Source organism: Grampus griseus, assembly GCF_964374135.1.
Source record: "Grampus griseus genome assembly, chromosome: 12".
NCBI classification, from domain to species: Eukaryota; Metazoa; Chordata; class Mammalia; order Artiodactyla; family Delphinidae; genus Grampus; species Grampus griseus.
Genome location: NC_139006.1, coordinates 30,084,169 through 30,106,703, shown reverse-complemented (window position 1 = coordinate 30,106,703; position 22,535 = coordinate 30,084,169). Strand labels below are relative to the sequence as shown.

The following is a 22,535-nucleotide window of genomic DNA, read 5'->3' as shown; positions in this document are numbered from 1 at the left end:
CAACAGATGAGTTAAATGTAATCACAATGAACTAGCGAAGTGACAACTGTTTTTCTTGCAACAGACCACTCTAATCCCCAGCTTTATAAATCACCTATCTTCACGCAGCAGAAACCAGTGAGTAGCATGGCACGCCTCAATTTTAATGATGACTGAGATTTTCAATATGACACCGTTTCCATCTCTGAAAAACATTTCAAAAGGAGAAGCTCGGCCTCTTTCATTGCCATTTGCACATAAAAGATGGATTTTACCAATAACAATTATGTTAAAGATTCCTTTAAGTATTTTAACCTAAAATGTAGCAAGCAGATCTTATGTAGCTCCTCCAAGGCACCATGTGTGTCTGTCTGGCGAAGGAGCCCCAGGCCAGTTACCCAGAGCATCCTGGGTGGGAATGTGAGGAGGAAAGACAGGCCTCCCATGGGGCAGGGAAAACTCTAACAGGAAAGTGTACAAACTCATTAACTATGCAACTGAGAGGCACACGTGAACTTGGGCAGTGAATCTACGAGGCCGTGTGTGAGGGGGTCATGCTTGACCATCAGGACTGCCAGCTCAGGCACCACCCGCATTTAAAAAGCCATCTCGAAGCTGCTATGGGGGCTGCCTCCTCTCGGCCTGGTTTGTCTTACCGTGGTGGCCGAAGCTCAAGTGATGGGTACCGCTTACCCACCCGTCTGCTGGGGTGAGAGATGCAGGGCAGGCGGAGCCCAGGTGAGGCACTGGGGGAGCTGCCGAGAGTCACTCCTCTGCCGCCGCGCCCATGCGTGCCATGTCACTCCACGTGCGTCCCTGCCTTGTGCACGTTTGTCCTGTGTCTTCAGCTCAGACCGAGTTCTTGCTGCCACTAAACCCCTTCCTTTGCCCCACCAATCAGCTTAGGGGCTCCCCCATTTTACCTGAACAGAGTGTATCGATAAAGGAGCTGCAAGGTCAGCTTGCGCAGGTGGCCAGACGGCATCAAGAGGAGGCAGAGAGATTTACAGACACCATCCGGCAGGTAAATACAGACCACGGTTCAGCACCACCTTCTCTGTCTGCAGGGCCCCTCGAGAGAGAGACGAGAGAGACAGAGAGGGAGAGAGAACGAACAAGAGGTGTTTTATAAGGACTCTGTCTCCCGCACAGGCTGGGCAGCCTGGGCTCGGGGCTGGAGGGCGTGTGGAAGGGACATCCCTTCAAGCTGCCCCCTGGGGATCTCATAAAGATCACTACCTCCCTCCCTGCTCGAAAGCATGCACTTCCATGCTGACATTGTGGTCTCGGGAAGGTCTTCCTAATATCTAAACTTCCCTGCAGCCAGACCAGCAAAGCAAAGTAAGGGCCCTAAACGCCGGACATTAAAGCGTGTCCATAACTTTCACTGTCCTGCAGATTGATATGTTTTGTCAGTATTAGGTTAATTTTCTGAGAGAAACATCACAATTCACCCATTGTTTTCAGAAAGCTGCCGTTAACTGAGCTGTGGCCTTATCAGCTCTTTCAGCTGTTTTAGAGTAACCTGTTCCTGGCCCCTGATCCCTCATCCACTCAGTCCTTCCCTAGAGTTCCTAGGAGACGGACTTCACTGCCCACGGGCCTCCGAGGACCATCCAGTTCCTGCCACCCCGGATCTACTTGAGTCGTAAACAGATACCCAGGCTCAGAATTGCCGTGGCTGCTGCTTTCTGTATTTGTTCTTGAGAGAGATCTGTATCTTGAAAACCAAAAACCAGTTGATCTTGAAATGGCACCGTGGTATTTTAAATGCACGTCCTATGCAAAATAAGGTACCTGTGTATCCAAGAACTTATTTTGGCAAGGAATGTGCATTACACCAAAGCCCCGTGTTGCTGTGGTCGTGCTTATCTAAATGGGTCAAAAACTGATTAAGGGAGCCCCTTCTGCACCTTGCCCCGCAGAGCCGAGCCGGGTACCCTCCTTTACCACTAGACGTGCACCCCTTTTTAAAAGTTACATTTATAGGTCAAGTTTCATGTATTATTAGGTAATACGAAATAATATTCCTTCTGTAAAGGGTAAATTCCTAAGTAATTTAACTTTTTTGCATTGCACCAGAAATCATGTTTGAGTGAATTTATCCCTGGAGACGCCGTTAGCAGAATGGCAGGGTCCCAGGTGTTTCTAGTACTTGGATTCAGGATAAAGGGGTGGGTGTGAAGAGTCTCCCAGTCCTCAGTTGGAGGTGGAGAGATGGCATCTAGGCTTGTTCAGAGGGGAATGGAAGGGGTCCCCTCACCTCCCCAAGGGTAGAGGACCAGAACTCTGCGACTTGGGAAGTGTGTGGGGTCCTGGAGGAGAGGTCAGAGCCAGCGAGTCAGGAAGGGTCGTTTCCAGGAGGTTAGGGATGAAAAGACCAAGAGAACAGTCCCTTCCCAGGGCTGCGCCTCCAGCGGCCAATCCTGGGGCCCCTCTGGGGCACCCGCCATGCACTGGGCGCTGCACAGCATGAGTTAGCGGCACTCAGCAGCTGAAACTTTACCAGGGTCAGTCGATAGCCTAAGATAACACAAAAATAAATTGCAGACACTGGATTTCCAGCAACTGCGCTGACGCTTCGTCACTCCGTCCTGTCCTGCATCCACAGGGGAGCGAGCCGGTGGTGGGACTCAGGGCTGCTGAGAGCGTGAATGAAATCGCCAGTGCTTTATGTTATCCCAGCTTCAGGTGCAAACTCAGTCTGGTATCACGACAGTGGCCATGCAAGTGATCGCATAGCCCAGGGCCTCACAGAGCGGCCTCGCTGGTCACCGGCCTTTAGCACGTCAGTCAGACCTGTGTCGACCTCAGGCAGCCACAGTCATGCTCCCGTGGTCCCATGGCTTCTGAGCACCCATCAAGTTCTTCAGGGAAACAAAACCAAACCCACCCATTGGCTTTTGGCACAAGAGGGGGTATTAGGTTAGGATAACGATAAGGCTGGCGCTCTAACCCTCTCTTTGGTCTGTGCAACAGAAAGCTTTCATCCCAGGTATCACTTTAGCTACTAGGGATGTTATTCCTGTGCCCTTATCTGTAAGTTAAGATTTTATTCGTACCCTTTTGCTTAGTCATTATTGACACGTAACAGTTGTTTCCCGCTTGGAAGAGTGTCTATACCCATGTGGAAAGGCAGCAACTAACATAGTGATGGAAAACGTTTCTTTCCCAGCAATGCTTTTGTTTCCCTGAGTGTCGCCCATACCTGGTAGGAAGGTGAGGTCTCAAGCCTGGAAGTAGCTTGTCGGTCTTTCCTGTGCGCTCACCCTGTGTGCAGTCTAGTACTAGCTTGTCCTCTTTCTTTCAGGGGCTGTGGGGACCACAGGGCCCAGGAAGTCAAGGGGAAGGATTCCCCCTTGCTCGGCCTCGACAACTGCAATCTGCCTTGGGTACCAGCCCCCGTGTGGAAGGCAAACGGGGTCTGCATATAAGTCAGCTGTGAGCCCTCTCTCCAAGAGAGAGTTCTCCTGACGGAGTTTAGAAACATCTAAAAACACCACGAGAGACTCCATGATGAAAACTGATCCTGACACATCCCCTTGAAAGAGCACTTGCTTCTGAATCAGAAAACGCTCAAGGTTTTGTAAATAGCGAACCTCTCAAGGAGTTTACTGAACGTGGGGGAGCTTCTGCGTTTCACGTCCCACGTGCAGAATGACACGGATTGGATGGCAGTTTGCAGAGACCCTCGGTTTGGGTGCCAGGTCGGGACAGGTACCCGTGACACCGTCTCTTTTCTTCCGTTCAAGGTGGAGGAGGGGCACCTGTGTGCCCTGCGGCGGCGGGAGCTGGAGGTGCACAGCCTGGCCCTGCAGAACTCGCTGCAGGAGCAGACCTGGAGTGACGAGAGGTACTTGATGCAGCGGGAGCTATGCTCCCTGAAGCAGAACATCTTCCTTTTCTACGTCAAACTCAGGTGGCTGCTGAAACACTGGCGGCAAGGGAAGCAGGCGGAGGAGGACGCAGAGGATTTCACGGAGGTACCTCTGCCGGGGGAGTTCCTTTCCTTTGCATCTGTTTTGCTCTTGCTCCCACCCCCAGCCAGGCCCTGCTGTCCCCCCTCCCCCGACACGTACAGTCATGTTCTGCTGTTTCAGAGTATTTTGTCAAGTCCAATCCAGGCAGTGGAAACGCAGTGGGTTGTCCGTGCTGCCCTTTGACCTCATTTTAAGAGCATGCTGGTCTGTAACATCATCTTGCAGACAGGTGTTGCTGCCGTGTCTTTTGTTGCTGATAGATGAATTCCGAGAGATTTGTGGAATGTCCTTATCGGTTCATTCCACAGTGATGGTTTGTAAAACCTAGTTCTAACTTGTTCTGTCTCCTTTCCATTTCAGTTTTTGGTCCTAAATGCCAGAGCCCGTTCTGCCAGTGCAGTTTCATACGGTCTCTCTGAGCTCCAGGGGGTACTTTCTTGCCACCTCTGAAATCTGTATACGCTTCCTTCTTATGCCTCAATTCACAGATTCACAACAGAACCAGAACTGAGTTATTTGCTTTCTGATTTTTATTGATTAAGGCAGAGTGACCTCCAGCTCTGCAGGTTCCTCCCTGGCCTTGCTCTCTGGTGAACCCAGGGCTGGAGCCGCTGGTGTCCATTTGTTCTGGACATCCGTGCCCCTGGCTACCTTGTCGGCTGCTTTCAGGGCTCTGTGACTGTTGGTTCCTTTTAGCCCCTAAACACCTTTCCTCTGCCTCCTACTCTCACAGTGTATGCAATTTTAGGACACCCTATGAATGGGAAGATACAGTGATGCTCTTGCCTCAGGGTGAAGAATGTCTTCAAAAATGAATTCAACCTGCTTTCAAATAGCCATGACCTAGAAAACCACCATTAAGCAGAACCTAGTAATAGTTGTAAAGTTCTCTGTTGATCAGTACTTTAGAGTTCCTCCTCCTCTCATTTATAAAACTGTTAACTGTGAGCAGTAATAATTTATAAATAGTAATATTTCTAATCTCTTCTAATAAACCTGGGCACCCACTCTATGAAATTTAAATGGAGAAAGTAGCCAATGAGTGCCATGGCCAGAAGGGGCCTGTTAGGGGAAAGGGCTGAGAAGCAAAGACATGATAACCCCCGTAGTGGGTAATTATCCTCAAACACTAAAAATCAGGCTTCAGGGCAAAAGGATTCGGGTGGAGCTGTGATCATCTCCTGCCGTTTCAGAGCGAGCTTCCAGAGACCTTCCACAGGCTTGGGGAGCCTGGCGTTCAGGAGGATGCGAAGGTGGACGGTCCAGACCCAGATGACGACGGTCCAGGCTGTGGCTTTTCCCTGGGGGAGCATCCTCCACAGTTTGATGTGCAGATCGGTGACCACGGATCACGGCTGCAGCCCACAGACGGGGGACAGCTCCACAGGCAGGTGGGTGCCCGCGCCGGGGAGAGGAGACCCCTAGTCTGTCTGTCGTCAGTTCACATGCTGTTGTTCCCAGGGCAGAAAGGTCTTGTTTATTTGGCTTATTCACATAAATAAGGACACGATAAGGTCACATGGATTGTGTCCCCTGAAGGCCAGCGAATGTACCTCAGCAGGAAGAGAAAACAGTATGGGATGGAGTAGCCTATGCCTTATAAAGGTTGACCATTCTTCAAAGGAGGAAGTACCATGACCATGGCCAGAAAAGGAACTTAGGGCTTTGCTGTCATTTGCTGAGTAGGCATCGGCACCATCACTAAACTGGCACCATAACGCACAGGAGGAAAGACACAAGTTTGGTTTTTTTAATCCCCAAACATGTATAAAGTGTTTCAGGATCGTTTCAAGCCACATGAAACATAATGTCCCAAATAAAAATATTTGACGACACTTGGAAAAAAAATGAAAGCGTGTGTAGAGAGGTGGGATTTCAGTGTAGAACCTTAATTATTAGTGCTGCCAAACGCCCCATTCATTTGTATAAGCAGACAGGCCCACAGGCCCTGCTGAATAAGCCAAAAGATACTACGGCCCCCAGAGTTTTTGCGCTTTTCTACGAAACGGCAGCAGTAGAGGGTTTGGAGTGCTGAGGTCCTGTGAGACTAAGGCTTTCTCGCTCCTGGGCATCGTGGCCTGAGTCCCTCCTGACCCTGTGTTGCTTCTTTGAGGGTCCAGCAAGCAGAGCCTGGCTCCAGGGTGAGGCGCAGGGCGGGGTGGCCCCGGACACAGCTGCAGCTGCTCCGCCACAGGCGTTTGGGTGCTCCCTGAGCGCACACCGGGCTCCACAGCTGCGGCCCCTCCCTCTGCCCAGAGCCTCAGGGCATCAAGGGGGAGAGGAATGGCAGCAGAACCTAGGCTCTGATCCAGACGAGGAAAGTGGCAACGTCTGAGCTCAGGCCTGGGGGAGTGTGCCTTTCGCCTACTGCTTTCTCTCCGTGTACAACTCAGGTTTTCACAACTGAAGACCTGATTTCTACACGTACTCATCCACCCTTCATTTTTCCCAGAATAATATGACTCAAGAAAGAGGTTATACTTTCAGATGAATTTTTAATTACCGTTATTAGGAAGTTTGTCATTAGGCCAGTGTCCATGGGGAGATTTTTAGCTCATGGAATGTGTTTTCCGGCAAAGATCCAGTTAGAAAATAAAATGCTACTTTGCAGAAACATCCTCTAAAATCTACCAGTTTTATTATTTTTAAAAGCGATGTTGTCACTCAGTCCTATGAAGTATCTGTGATTAATTCACATAGTATTCCTCCATTGCCATTTAGCCACAAACCTACTGCCTCTGAGGGCGCCTGTTGGGTGTTTCCCACGCGTGCGTCCAAATGCTTTGGAAGCGGGGGGAGGAAAACAATGTAACACATCTGGTTTCCCAAACAACAGTCATGGAAAATCTTCCCCGTGAGATGGAAAATTATGGAAAGTCACTCAGCTGGAACCTCCTGTTCAGTGTATTTTAACATCCTCTCTCTTTGCTGCCGCCTCCTCCCAACATTCACTTCTCAGCTCTTCTGCTTGGAATGGACCAGTGAGTCTCCACTTTGCATGGTGCGGGGTAGGGGCAGAGGCTGTGGATGGGCTAACAGGGCGGCTTCCAGATGGCAGATTCAGATCTGCCGTTACTGGACCCGTCTGCCCATGGCAGTCAAGTGCACGCGGACGGCCAGCCGTCCGTCCGAGGACACAAGATTAATGAGCTCCACCGCAACGACAGCTGGCTCGCCCGGAGTGCACGTTCCCGGGGAGGAGGTTTGTCTGCCCTGCTGCAGAGTGGGTACCAGCCAGGCAGCCCGGATGCAAGAGCCGAGCATGTGTCTCAAGGGAGGTGCCCCGCAGAGCTGCACCTTCTCAGAAACTCCCAAGAGAGCCTCCCAAGGTGATAAGCAGAGTGGGAAACGTGGCCTGACTTCTTTCCCAAGGATAACTTAGCAAGTAACAGAATTTCCCAGGCCTCGCTTGGTGTCATACTGAACATTCTTACAGTTAAACACAGTGGATGGCAACATTTATCATGTCAAATGAGGGGGAAAAAAATTACATGTACCGAGTTGACCTTGGAAATAGTTGATAAAAAACCACCAGGTTGGAAAATGTTTGGCTCTGTGAACATTCCCCACTGACTGATGGTGCGGCAGGGACCCGACTGTCCTGGGAGCAGTGAGCACTTCCAGCTTGCCCAGCCTTCGAGGAAGGGCCCAGGCTGGGGGTGAGCTCCAAGACGCCCGCCACTGCATTAAGCTTCTGAGGCCAGAACCGCTATGGCTGTGTATGCATTTTATACTTATTAGTAAGTCCTGAAATCAGGTTTTTAAACACAGGATGGTTAATAGGGCCAGAAGTATGACCTTGGGGTTCCAATAGCCAATCTTCCCAGAATTGGATTAATTAAAAGAGAAGTTACTTTTTCATTCAAGGCTGTGACCTAATACTCTTTTTTCTTTTTTTTTTTTTACATCTTTACTGGAGTATAATTGCTTTATAATGGTGTGTTAGTTTCTTCTTTATAACAAAGTGAATCAGTTATCCATATACATATGTGTCCATGTCTCTTCCCTCTTGTGTCTCCCTCCCTCCCACCCACCCTATCCCACCCCTCTAGGTGGTCACAAAGCACCGAGCTGATCTCCCTGTGCTATGTGGCTGCTTCCCATTAACTATCTATTTTACGTTTGGTAGTGTATATATGTCCATGCCACTCTCTCACTTCGTCCCAGCTTACCCTTCCCCCTCCCTGTGTCCTCTAGTATGTCAGCGTCTTTATTCCTGTCTTGCCCCTAGGTTCCTCATGACCATTTTCTTTTAGATTCCACATATATGTGTAAGCATACGGTACTTGTTTTTCTCTTTCTGACTTACTTCACTCTGTATGACAGACTTTAGGTCCATCCACCTCACCACAAATAACTCAATTTCGTTTTTTTATGGCTGAGTAATATCCCATTGTATATATGTGCCACATCTTCTTTATCCATTCATCTGTCAATGGACACTTAAGTTGCTTCCATGTCCTGGCTATTGTAAACAGAGCTGCAATGAACATTGTGGTACATGACTCTTTTTGAATTACGGTTTTCTCAGGGTATATGCCCAGTAGTGAGATTGCTGGGTCATATGGTAGTTCCGTTTTTAGTTTTTTAAGGAACCTCTGTACTGTTCTCCATAGTGGCTGTATCAATTTACATTCCCACCAACAGTGCAAGAGGGTTCCCTTTTCTCCACACCCTCTCCACCGTTTATTATTTGTAGATTTTTTGATGATGGCCATTCTGACCGCTGTGAGGTGATACCGCATGGTAGTTTTGATTTGCATTTCTCTAATGATTAGTGATGTTGAGCGTCCTTTCACGTGTTTGTTGGTAGTCTGTATATCTTTGGAGAAATGTCTGTTTAGGTCTTCTGCCCATTTTTGGATTGGGTTGTTTGCTTCTTTGATATTGAGCTGCTTGTAAATTTTGGAGATTAATCCTTTGTCAGTTGCTTCATTTGCAAATATTTTATACCATTCTGGGGGTTGTCTTTTCGTCTTGCTTATGGTTTCCTTTGCTGTGCAAAAGCTTTTAAGTGTCATTAGGTCCCATTTGTTTTTGTTTTTATTTCCATTTCTCTAGGAGGTGGGTCAAAAAGGATCTTGCTGTGATTTATGTCCTAGAGTGTTCTGCCTATGTTTTCCTCTAAGAGTTTTATAGTGTCTGGCCTTACATTTAGGTCTTTAATCCATTTTGAGTTTATTTTTGTGTATGGTGTTAGGGAGTGTTCTAATTTCATTCTTTTACGTGGAGCTGTCCAGTTTTCCCAGCACCACTTATTGAAGAGGCTGTCTTTTCTCCATTGTATATTCTTGCCTCCTTTATCAAAAATAAGGTGACCATATGTGCTTGGGTTTATCTCTGGGCTTTCTATCCTGTTCCACTGATCTATCTTTCTGTTTTTGTGCCAGTACCATACTGTCTTGATTACTGTAGCTTTGGAGTATAGTCTGAAGTCGGGAGGCTGATTCCTCCAGCTCTGTTTTTTTTTCGTTCTCAAGATTGCTTTGGCTATTTGGGGTCTTTGTGTTTCCATACAAATTGTGAAATTTTTTGTTCCAGTTCTGTGAATAATGCCATTGGTAGTTTGATAGGGATTGTACTGAATCTGTAGATTGCTTTGGGTAGTGTAGTCATGGTATATCTTTCCATCTGTTTGTATCATCTTTAATTTCTTTCATCAGTGTCTTATAGTTTTCTGCATACAGGTCTTTTGTCTCCTTAGGTAGGTTTATTCCTAGGTATTTTATTCCTTTTGTTGCAGTGGTAAATGGGAGTGTTTCCTTAATTTCTCTTTCAGGTTTTTCATCATTAGTGTATAGTAATGCAAGAGATTTCTATGCATTAATTTTGTATCATTCATTGATTAGCTCTATTAGTTTTCTGGTAGATTCTTTAGGATTCTCTATGTATCGTATCACGTCATCTGCAAACAGTGACAGCTTTACTTCTTCTTTTCCAATTTGGATTCCTTTTATTTCTTTTTCTTCTCTGATTGCTGTGGCTAAAACTTCCAAAACTATGTTGAATAATAGTGGTGAGAGTGGACAACCTTGTCTTGTTCCTGATCTTAGAGGAAATAGTTTCAGTTTTTCACCATTGAGAACAACGTTGGCTGTGGGTTTGTCATATATGGCCTTTATTATGTTGAGGTAAGTTCCCTCTATGCCTACTTTCTGGAGAGTTTTTATCATAAATCGGTGTTGAATTTTTGTCAAAAGCTTTTTCTGCATCTATTGAGATGATCATATGGTTTTTCTCCTTCAGTTTGTTAATATGGTGTATCCCATTGATTGATTTGTGTATCCCTGCATTCCTGGGATAAACCCCACTTGATCATGGTGTATGATCCTTTTAATGTGCTGTTGGAGTCTGTTTGCTAGTATTTTGTTGAGGATTTTTGTATCTATGTTCATCAGTGATATTGGCCTGTAGTTTCCTTTCTTTGTGACATCTTTGTCTTGTTTTGGTATCAGGGTGATGGTGGCCTCGTAGTCCTCTGCTATATTTTGGAAGAGTTTGAGAAGGACAGGTGTTATCTCTTCTCTAAATGTCTGATAGAATTCGCCTGTGAAGCCATCTGGTCCTGGGCTTTCGTTTGTTGGAAGAGTTTTAATCACAGTCTCAATTTCAGGGCTTGTGATTGGTCTGTTCACATTTTCTATTTCTTCCTGGTTCAGTCTCAGAAGGTTGTGCTTTTCCAATGATTTGTCCATTTCTTCCAGATTATCCATTTTATTGGCATAGAGTTGCTTGTAGTAACCTCTCATGATCCTTTGTATTTCTGCCCTGTCAGTTGTTACTTCTCCTTTTTCATTTCTAATTCTATTGATTTGAGTCTTCTCCCTTTTTTTCTTGATGAGTCTGGCTAATGGTTTATCAATTCTGTTTATCTTCTCAAAGAACGAGCTTTTGCTTTTATTGATGTTTGCTGTTGTTCCCTTCATTTCTTTTTCATTTATTTCTGATCTGGTAAAGCATCTAAGTGTAAATGTGAAGAAGCTGAACTTCAGAGCATGATCTAATGCAATTATGTTTCATGTTCAAGTCTTCCTTCAACTGCCCCGGTCACTGAGGAGGCTGACCAGGGATCCAGCCTGAGGACCGGGTAGAATCTGCTCCCCTGGACCTTTGCCAGTGACTCAGGACCCATTTCCAGTATAGGGCCTTTGGGGGCTGCCCTAGGTCAAAGCCAGCCTTTCCCCTGTAGACAGAATGCCTTTGGCTCCAGGACTTCCTGGACTTGGACTCACCTGGTGCCCAGCATCCCACTTGCTGGCAGCCCACCCTTTCTGCTCTGCCCAAGATGCAAAAACTTCCGGAAAGAGCACTTCTGCACATCAGACCTGTGATGTGCCCTGATTTAATTTTTGAAATAAGCAAGTGCTCCACTGGAGCCTAGGTAGCTTTTATCTTTCATTTGTGTATGCTGCCCCAGATTCATTCTTCAGACTCTTCAACATTATAACCTTGCCTAGGAGACACGCAACTCTGTATGAAAGGAACCAGACCAGAGCTTAAGGTTAGGAAACACTTTATTCTTGCTGTGTATTCTGTTTGTTTGTTTCTATTACTGTGAAAATAGTATGTGCAGGACGTGGAGGGTCACAGTACCAAAGGGTACCCAAGGAAATACTCTCTTGGCCCCAGTCCCACTTCGCAGAGCTAACTGTGGCCGGCAGTTTGCGACATATCTTTCAGAGAGTGGCAGGAGATCTAAATACGCTAAGAAGCTTGCTAAGAAGCTCATTGTTCCCATCTGGCCACTTGACTTTCATCAGACCTGCCCTTGTTTCTTTGAAGTCTTCGGCGACAGCTCTGGGTTTGTACGTTATTCAACCTACATCTATTTGTTCTCTCACACACCCACCTTTATTCCCCAGAGGCTCTTGGTGAAAATGATGGTGACCTGCAGGCACGGAGCCTGCATGGCCCAGACCACCTGGTGTATCCTCAGCCAGTGAACACAGGAGTTCTGTCCATAGATGAGTCCATCATCTCTGCAAACTTCCATCATAGATTATATTTTCACGGCCAGTCTTCAATGACTGGTTCTCTTTTATCTGTGGGGGGATAAGGGTTTTAGAAAAGAATCTTAATCTGAATGTAACAATGAAGGTAGGAATGACAAATGGCTTATCTGTTAAAATGTTGCTGGATGTGTAACTGTATCCTTTCTGGCTAATCTCAGTAGAGGACTTGTCTTGGGGCTCCTGCTGGTGGAAGAGTTACTTTTATTTTGAACCTGCAGGAGGCCCCTCTCTTTATATGTATCAAGTAGGAACTATGCATGCCTGTGTTGGGGGTCGGGGCAGCCACCACAGCATTCCAGAACTCTCTGCCCAAGTGAGTAGGAGGTGGAGGCCAGCACCTCTATTTTGTGACTGGCTTTTTGCGTGTCAGCCCATAGCAGCAGGTCAGTACCTCTGTTCCAACTTTAGATTAAACCCATCTCCAAGTTAATGGCTCTGATGCAGGCAAAGTAGTTGATGGCAGTTTAGCTCTTTCACAGAATTAGATGATGCACATCTTAGAAATCTTAGGCAAAAGTGATTCTCTAAAGTAGCTAGTATTGCCTCACCAATTGGTATGCTATCTTTCTATAAATTTCTTTTTCACTTTCTATTAATATTTTCTTATGTCCTATAATTGGGTAGCAGTCCTATTGGCTGAAGCCCAACCTTGAACCTGTTATAAGCTTAAAACGTTACAGCACAGTCAAGCTCCTGATGCCAACTTTGGGATTCTTTTAAGCCTTCCCCAAGAGAGAGGAGCTTGGAAGGGCTGAAATGCCCTTAGAATGAGGAAAAGGAAATACTGGAACCATTTTATCCTGTTTCTTTGCAAGAAAACCAACCAGGTGATCTTAAGGAGATCAAAAGGTTGGTCTTTTTAATTGACCACACTTACCAGATATATAAGTTAAAAGGTCGCAGAGCCTTGACCCTGGCACAGAAGGTTCAGAAAGCTCTGTATCCGAGACTTTCACCTGAAAACCTCGAAATGGACCAGAGTCTTGATTCCATTCTCGACTTGATTTGGGTCTTTTTACCAAAAACATAGCCCAGCAAAGGGCCACCACTGAGAGAAAAAGTGAGTGGAGTAGCTTCTAGGAATTCTTTCAGGATGGCTCACTATTATTTCTCCTGATGTGGGGGGATGGAATTTGCTTCACAGAGATTAGGCATCTTAAAAAAAAAAAGCCCGGGTAGGGTATGATGCCAGAACTCACCTCTGTTGGTGGGCTTGTCTGGCGTCAGGTGGCACAGGCCTGGATTGCACTCGAGCTCCACACTTCCTCACGGCCAGACAGGTCTCCAGTCACTGTGGTTCCTCCCCTGTAACGCAGGCACGTGACAGTGTGCACTCAGGATAGATGTGAGATGCAAGCAAGGTTCTGTAGGTGAATGACTAACACACCCTGGCCCATTAGAAACCATTAGCATTAGTTACCATCATTGGGTTTTTGTGTGCGTAACAGGATGTGGAAGGATCATGCCCATCTATGGCTCATTCCCTTGGACGTCAGCCCTTGCCATTGTTCTCCAGTGGCAGAGCTAGGCCGGCTGCTTGCCAGGCCACACTGCTGCTCCCGGGTGACTATGGGAACAGGTACCAAATATCATCAATTCTCTGGGCTCTTGTTCCCTTTGGCCACCCTCACCCCGAAGCAATTTTGAGCTCATTCCATGATGATTAAATATAATATTGGTATAACAGGACATTATGTTGATTACTGTGACCCAAATGTGCATCAAAACATTAAGGCTTAATATTATTTAATCTGATATCTGCTAATGCCAAAAAGTACGTACTTCCAGAGGAAGCAAATTTTCAATCTGCAAAAGGACTGTCATGTGAAGCCTGCTTTCAAGGAGCACAAAGTTCTGGTCCTCATGTTGTCACGGCTGTTTGTTATATGCCTAAGAAGCCCACAGCTGACCACATACAGGACTTGGGCTTCACAGGGAGTTATTGATAACATATAAGAATTTATTATGTGGTTTTCTGCTTTTTCTAAAGTGAAAATGAGTGATCCACTCCAAAGAGTGGATCAAAATTATTAGTTATTTTATGCTTAAAACTGTTTGACTTGAAAAAAGTAATGATTTTTTTTTAAATTTAAAATCCACAGATGAAGAAATCAAATCTATCATAAACCATATCTAATTTTTCAGCAAACAAATTCTGTACTTAGGGAGATGTGTATTTGTGAAAAGATTGTTGCAACACGTCTTGTCACTCACTTGCACTTCTATCATTTTTAAATACTTTTGGTGTAGAGTTGAAAGGAACTTCTGCATTTATTATCGATACAATTTCACACATTTTATGAGCATCTCGTTGAGAATAGAGGTAATTTACTTATATTCAGATGGTTGGAAAGAACATGTAGGATTTTTAGAATGTTCTCTCTCTGCTGAGTTTTGCAAATGTTAACTGAATTGTCCTCTTAGTGCCTTTCATCTCAGAGCTAAAAGTGAAAATTGCTGTTCAAGGTGAGAAAAATCAAGGAGCAATAAATGCTAACAAACAGACCATTGCACTCAACCAAAAGTCTACTGTATCTAATATTAAAACTCTTCAGACAAACTATGGAGAAAACTATGGTGTTTTCAGTGATAAATCTCATGTTAAGGAATTTCTCTTTTCTAATTCAACTTTATTTAAATCCACACATATATGGGAAGTATCTCAAATTCTTCCCAAATGCAGTTAGCCATTTTTGTATACGTACATGTATGTTTCGTGCACTGACTAGATGGTTTTAGAAGCACAGCTGGCTCTCGAGCTGATGGAGGACAGAAGGCTGATGGGCATGCAGATCCAGGCTGGAGGTCCACTCCTCGCTGCCCCGGCACTGGAGGTTTACCATGTAGCGGATTCTCTGTCTTCCCATATTACAGACAACCTGCCTCCAGCAGGACTGAGAGAGCTTTTATTTCTCCTGCCTCATAAATATACCAAACAGGATTGCTCTGAGACCGGTCTGGGAGCTTGAGATAGGCTTTTAGTGTTTTCTGATGGGAAGAGATGGGCTCGTGTGGCTTTTATCATCCAGGTACCATAATTGATTCAGTGTGTATTAATTCATTTGACTAAACCTTTCTGGAAAAATGCCCATGCTGAAGCATACTAAGATAGCAATCACAGTTTTGAAATGTGTGTCCAAAGGGCTGGACAGGTTTTAGAAAATATAAAATCTTTTAAGTTAGGTATAAGTAGATTAGTAATAAAAAACCATTCTTCATTTATCAGACCTGTTTGCATGCTTCCCATGAGCTAAGCACTGTCTCCTCCCACAACTTACAGATCTGGGGGACAGGGGAGAAACAGGATAAACAAGTAGGTGCAGTGGTTCTTCCTGCCATTAGTGAGCAGAAAAGAGAGGGGTAGTGATTCTCTCTCGGGGACCACGAGGAAGCCTTCACGAACAAGTTAACCGTTTACCTTTGGCTTTTTTTTATTTTAACATCTTTATTGGAGTATAATTGCTTTACAGTGGTGTGTTAGTTTCTGCTTTATAGCAAAGTGAATCAGCTATACATATGCATATATCCCCATATCTCCTCCCTCTTGCGTCTCCCTCCCACCCTCCCCCATCCCACCCCACTAGGTGGTCACAAAGCACCGAGCTGATCTCCCTGTGCTATGTGGCTGCTTCCCACTAGCTATCTATTTTACGTTTGGTAGTGTATATATGTCCATGCCACTCTCTCACTTCGTCCCAGCTTACCCTTCCTCCTCCCTGTGTCCTCAAGTCCATTCTCTACATCTGCATCTTTATTCCTGTCCTATCCCTAGGTTCTTCATAACAAAATTTTTTTTTAGATTCCACATATATATGTTAGCATATGGTATTTGTTTTTCTTTCTGACTTACTTCACTGTGTATGACAGACTCTGGGTCCATCCACCTCACTACAAATAACTCAATTTCGTTTCTTTTTATGGCTGAGTAATATTCCATTGTATATATGTGCCACATCTTCTTTATCCATCCGTTGATGGACACTTAGGTTGCTTCCATGTCCTGGCTATTGTAAACAGAGCTGCAATGAACATTGTGGTACATGACCCTTTTTGAATCATGGTTTTCTCAGGGTATATGCGCAGTAGTGGGATTGCTGGGTCATATGGTAGTTCTATTTTTAGTTTTTTAAGGAACCGCCATACTGTTCTCCATAGTGGCTGTATCAATTTACATTCCCACCAACAGTGCAAGAGGGTTCCCTTTTCTCCACACACTCTACCTTTGGCTTTAATTGTTAAACCTCAAAATTCACCCCCACCCCATGACTATGCTTGTCATATATTGTAATATACGACTTCTTAGTAACGTAACTGCAAGTCTGAGTATGACCACCTATGTTGATGAGAGACACGAGCCCTTTATTAATTCCCTTCTGGTTCAACAACTGGCACTCAAATGACAGCATACATACGTGAGTGTAGGTATCTCGTTATTTCTGCTCCTCAACCAGAGCCGGGACATCTGAAGTCAAGCAGAGTGTCCTGGCAGCCCTGGCTTGGCTCCCCCTGGCCTCCCACAGCTTCCTCCCGTCTCTGATCCAGGTTCCTGTGGCGCTAGCATCCTAATGCAATGAGCCCTTGGCAGCGTCAGCCCCAGAGCCTGCAGGCGACCAGGGAACCCGGCTCTGCCACTAACTGTGCAGATTCCCTCCCACCCACCTTGGAAACAGTCCGGCCCCAGTGCCCTTTTGCTTGCCAGGCTCCTGTCCTCGCCCTTGTGAGATGGCAGAGCCGCCCGGTGTCCCCGCAGGTGGCAGAGAACCAGCCGCTGTTCTGCGCGCTCAAGGCGCTGCTGGAGGAGCTGCGCGTGGAGCTGCGGGAGGACGAACGTGCACGGCAGCGGCTGCAACAACAATATGCCGGCGATAAGGCCTCCTGGGACGTGGAATGGGCCGCGCTCACATGCCGCCTGGAGCAGGTACGGCGCCAGGGCTCCGCTCCGACCGCGGGGAGGGTCCGGATCCCAGGGCCCTGCCAGGGAAAGAAGGTGCGAGGAGAAAGCCAGGAGCAGCTGCCTCTGCCACCCCAGAAAGTCCCCGCCTTCCCACAGTGCTGTCTTTTCCCTACTATTACCTCTCCCAGATCTAGAACACTGCCCCAACCCAGCAGCATTTCAAAAGTAGCGTTTATTTTCCCATTCTGTGTAGAACAAGGTTGTCTCTTTTTATTATTATTAAATTTATTTAAAAGCAAAAAGCGTTCACCCATTCCCTGCCTTCTTCCCCTGGCAACCCCCAATCTGTTCCATGCATCTCTGAGCTTGGCTTCATTTATAATATTTATAGAGTCCACATATACCAGAAATCATACAGTATTTATCTTTGACTTATTTCATTTAGCATAATGCCTTTGGGGGTCCATCCATGTTGCTGCAAATGGCATTATTTCATTCTTTTTCATGGTTGAGTAGTATTCCATTATACAAATGTACCACATCTTCTTTATCTATTCATCTGTCGATGGACACTTACGTTATGCATTATTTCTCGGCTATTGTAAATAGTGCTGCTATGAACATGGGGTATATCTTTTTGCATTAGTGTTTTCGTTTTCTTCAGGTAACAAGATACATGAAAACATGTTCTACGTTATTAATCATCAGGGAAATGCAAATCAAAATCACAATGAGCTGTCACCTCACACCTGCTGGAATGGTTATCAGGAAAACTAGCAATATCAAGTGTTGGTGAAGAGGTGGGGAGAAGGGAGCAAGGCTGTCTTTAGTGCCACTGAAGCATGGCCAGGGTGAAAAACGTGACCAGAGTGCACTGACAATTCAGACAGGGGCAAAGAAAAAGCAGATTGTGGTTTAGTTACCTCTGAAAAAAGGAAACGAATGCTTTCCGTTAGATTTCTCCCAATACCAGAAAAAGCTTGTAGACCTACCTCCCACTACAGCCCTGGAAGTCTGATCAATTTCGGTGTCCTTATTTACATGGAAGGAGCCCGAGGCCCAGAGGAAGCGTGTCGTCTCAGATCACAGAGCCTTTAGTGCAACTGGAGCTGAGAGCAGGTTACTGCCTCCACCGCCCACAGAGAGCAGAGCCTCTCGGAGATTTGAGACCCCAGCCCTGGTCGTTCAGATCGGGCTGAGCCAGGAACGCTGTTTTCTAAGTGCTTTCTCCCTGGAAGTCTTTGAAAGCGGTGTCACTTCCCATGTAGGGTCTGCTCGCTCAGATTGCTTCTCCAGGTTTCTTCCAGCCCCTTGATCACGATAAGGGAGGAAAGGTCTGCACGTCTTTGATAATCTATTTTCTAGGCCCTGTTTTGAGGCAAACCATAAAGTAATCAAAACTTTATATGAATTGGCTCAGTCATGAAAGAAAAAACTTGTCTGGAAAGAAGACATCTCCTAAATGGCCTTGATAAAAGATTAAAGGGCCTGTCCTGTCAAAAGAAGACAGCTCCCGTGGTACCCACAAGTTCACGGGCACTGCTGCCTGGTCCAAGGGAGCAGAAGTGTCCGGCTCACATCCCTGGGGGGAGCACAGGCATAGCCTCCTCTGCAGGCGAAGCAGCAAAGCACAGCTGGACCAAAGCACCAGGCCAGGCTGGGCAAGGGGTGCAGCTGCTAACCCAGTTATGACTCCTGCCTACTGCTGGGTAGGAGGTTCTTACTAGATTTTCTGTTTATCTTAGTTCACAGCCTGAAGAGCTGGCAGTGGATAAGAAATGAGTAAGGACGTTCTGATGAGCTGCCTTTAAACTTACTTAAAACTATGTTTATAGTGGAAAAATCTAAATATTTTCAGAGATGTAAGCGTAGCTAAAAAGAGGAGGCATAATCTTTGATGTGAGCCAGTTTCTCAAACATTTGGAGCCTGGGGAATGATGGATGTGGGCTGATGCTAGTTCACTCATCTTTATCCTTTTCTACTTAAATGCAAAACAGTTGAATTCTACCGAGAGTGAAGTATTTTCTCTCAGTGGAGGCCATCTTGTGTCAGTTCCCAAACCTGCGATTCTTTCAACTGACTCCTAGGTCAGACCTTGCTCTAACTGCCAGGATCCCCCAACAAATAAGACAGGTCTTGAAAGGGTTCTCAGTGCAGTGGGAGACCAGACAAGGGCCACGGTTAGTACTAGTGTGGCAAGTGCCCCGCCAGGCCTGTACACAGGCTCTCAGGGATGGGGGGGGCATGCAGGGCACACACCTCGGCTTGAGGGTTCAGGGAAGGGTTGTCTGTGAAAGCCCTGCTTAGAATGAATCTCGGAGGATGAACAGGAGTGGGCATATGGAAAAGGAGAGAAACAGTCTTTTGGACAAAAAAGGGACATCATGAAGAAAGGAGCATGGCACACCGGAGGAGCTGCACCTTGTCACATACGAGTGGAAAGCAGAATAGCCGAAGAACTGAAACATTAATCCTGATTTTATCACGCGAGTAAAGCATTTTGACTTGCGTTTTTAAGAAGTAATTCTGGTATCGAGGTAGAGAATGGATTAGAAACCATTAGAATTGAATGGATTAACATGGGTCCACGGGTAGACTTCGGGGATCTGCTGAACTAGAATAGGCAAAAGGATACATCTTTATGTTCATGAATCTTTCACTAAAATTTATCACATTCACCAACAACAGTACACCCCCAATTCCCTCCTCCTGTCCTCTGTGCTGTTGTCAGTTTACTTCTACACATTCTGTAAAGACAAAATACAATGCAACTATTTTTACTTCAGACACTCAGCAGTATTCTAAAGCAGTTAAAAACAGGAGGAAATGATTATATTTGCATTTATTTAGGTCATTTCCAGTGTTCATTTTTTGTGCAGGTCAAAGTGTTTGTTGATATCATATTCCTTGTGCCTGAAAATTTCCTCTATCATTTCTTGAAATGTAAGCCTGCTTTAAAGTTTTCATTTGTTGTAAAAGCACTTTTCTTCCATCATTTTTGAAAGATGCTGTTGCTAAGTATAGAATTCTGTTGAGGTTGACATTTTCCCCCTCCAGCCCTTTCAAGATGTCACTCCATTTTCCCCCGACTTACATACTTTCCAAGGACAGGTCTGCTGTCATTCTCGTCTGCGCACCTCCATTTGTGGTTTATTTTTTTTCTCTGTCTGCCTCCAAGGTTTCCTCTTTGGTTTTCAGCAGTTTGCATGTGATGTCTAGATGGGAGTTCTTTTGCTTGTTAGTTTTTGGTCTTTAATCTCCTGGGTGTTATTATAGACTGCCATGTTACATCACTCTCCCATCACCAGGTTCCGCATGGGGGCTAAGGATGTAGGGACAGACACGTGCCTGCCTGCAAGGAGTTGTACAGCAGGACAAGCAAGAGATGTGGTGACTCACAGTTGGGAAGGGAGAGTAAGAAGCAGACTCTGGGAAGCTGGGTGGATTCACTGCTTCACCTTCTGTGTGACTCTGTCAGATTTTTTTTTTTTAACGTCTTTATTGGAGTATAATTGCTTTACGATGTTGTTTCTGCTGTACAACAAAGTGAATCAGCTATATGTATACGTGTATCCCCATATCCCCTCCCTCTTGCGTCTCCCTCCCACCCCTCTAGATGGTCAGAAAGCACTGAGCTGAAGATCCCTGCAGCTGCTTCCCACTAGCTAGCTATTTTGCATTTGGTAGTGTATATATGTCAATGCTACTTTCTCACTTCATCCCAGCTTACCCTTCCCCCTCCCTCTGTCCTCAAGTCCATTGTCTGCGTCTGCATCTTTATTCCTGTCCTGCCTCTATGTTCATCAGAACCACTTTTTTTTTTTTAAAGATTCCATATATATGTGTTAGCATACGGTATTTGTTTTTCTCTTTCTGACTTACTTCACTCTGTATATATGACAGACTCCGGGTCCATCCACCTCACTACAAATAGTTCAATTTCGTTTCTTTTTATGGCTAATATTCCATTGTATATATGTGCCACATCTTCATTCATCTGTCGATGGACACTTAGGTTGCTTCCATGTCCTGGCTATTGTAAATAGTGCTGCAATGAACATTGTGGTACATGCTTTTTGGGGGGTGGAGGAGGTACGCGGGCCTCTCACTGTTGTGGCCTCTCGCGTTGCGGAGCACAGGCTCCAGACGCGCAGGCTCAGTGGCCATGGCTCACGGGCCCAGCCGCTCCGCTGCGCATGGGATCCTCCCGGACCGGGGCACGAACCCGTGTCCCCTGCATCGGCAGGTGGACTCCCAACCACTGCGCCACCAGGGAAGCCCCCACGCCTCTTTTTAAATTATGGTTTTCTCAGGGTATATGCTCAGTAGTGGGATTGCTGGGTCATATTATAGTTCTAATTTTAGTTTTTTAAGGAACCTGCATACTGTTCTCCACAGTGGCTGTATCAATTTACACTCCCACCAACAGTATAAGAGGGTTCCCTTTTCTCCACACCCTCTCCAACATTTACTGTTTGTACATTTTTTGATGATGGCCATTCTGACTTGTGTGACCTCATTGTAGTTTTGATTTGCATTTCTCTAATGATTAGTGATGTTGAGCATCCTTTCACGTGTTTGTTGGCAATCTGTATATCTTCTTTGGAGAAATGTCTATTTAGGTCTTCTGCCCATTTTGGGACTGGGTTGTTTGTTTTTTTGATATTGAGCTGCATTAGCTGCTTGTATATTTTGGAGATTAATCCTTTGTCAGTTGCTCTGTTTACACATTTTCTCCCATGTCAGATGTTTTTAATTATGACTTTAAAGATGAAGAGTGCTTCCTCCATAAGATTGGTCAGATCTTGGTTTAAACATGTTTCCAGGGATAATACATGAACGTGCTGAGATTTTCTTCACCTACTAATGCGAGGCTGTCAGGGACTAAGTTCCTAAGTCTGTTCTCCTTGACAGCTGGAAGCGAAGACTGAGAAAAGCTTGGGAGACCTGGGCTCCTCTGCTGACAGCAAAGGGGTGTTCATGAAGGAGAGGGAGGCACAGCAGAAGCTCCTGGCTGACAGTCATGGGCTGGTCATGGACCTGCGATGGCAGATCCACCACAGCGAGAAGAACTGGAACCGAGAGAAGGTAGAGCTTCTCGACCGCCTGGACCGGGAGCGGCAGGAGTGGGGGCGGCAGGAGAAGGAGCTCCTGTGGAGAATCGAACAGGTGAGGATGCCCCAGGGGAGGAGGTGAGGATGCCCCAGGGGAGGAGGCGGAGACGCCTGACCTGGAAATCAGAGCACTCAGAAGGGGAAAATCAGACAGCTCGGAGGTCTCTGCTGCATCAGGCTGATGTAGGGGCTTCCAGAGGAAGAGGAAGAAATCCTAGGAGTTCTGGTGTTGGAGACCTAGGCTCAGCCCTCCCATGACACAGACCTTTTCATCGGGAAGTCTGTGGGTAACTTCCCTGTGTGTGTACGGTTGGGGGGTAACTTTTTAAAGGTGTTTAAAGACTAAACTTGAAAGATGAGATTATTTCAGGCCTTAGGAAGTGATTTCTGCCAAAAAGCAAACTAGCTTTTAAGTCTGCCACTAAAGATGTGGTCATGGTGACTGCTCCAGCTTGAATGGAATTGTTGTCCATTAGTAAAGAAACTGCTGAAGTCAGTAGGAAGTCAGGCTGTTTGCACCTGCTGTGGGTCTTGTGGAGCTGTGATTAGACAGGA

General features: G+C 45.9%; 1 protein-coding gene across 2 annotated transcripts in view; it reads left to right on the top strand.

The window, feature by feature from the left end:
- The window catches only part of MTCL1 (microtubule crosslinking factor 1), a gene marked incomplete at its 5' end in the record, with an annotated part of 122,338 nt that overhangs the window by 84,776 nt on the left and 15,027 nt on the right, over positions 1-22,535 (top strand). The window contains 5 exons of one of the 2 annotated variants that reach the window (XM_082668267.1): positions 881-1,003; positions 3,732-3,962; positions 5,153-5,350; positions 16,722-16,889; positions 21,781-22,035. In XM_082668267.1, the coding sequence (XP_082524393.1) occupies positions 881-1,003; positions 3,732-3,962; positions 5,153-5,350; positions 16,722-16,889; positions 21,781-22,035 (975 nt within the window). The remainder of the gene's footprint in view (positions 1-880; positions 1,004-3,731; positions 3,963-5,152; positions 5,351-16,721; positions 16,890-21,780; positions 22,036-22,535) is intronic. The other variant, XM_082668268.1, reaches the window with a different exon arrangement.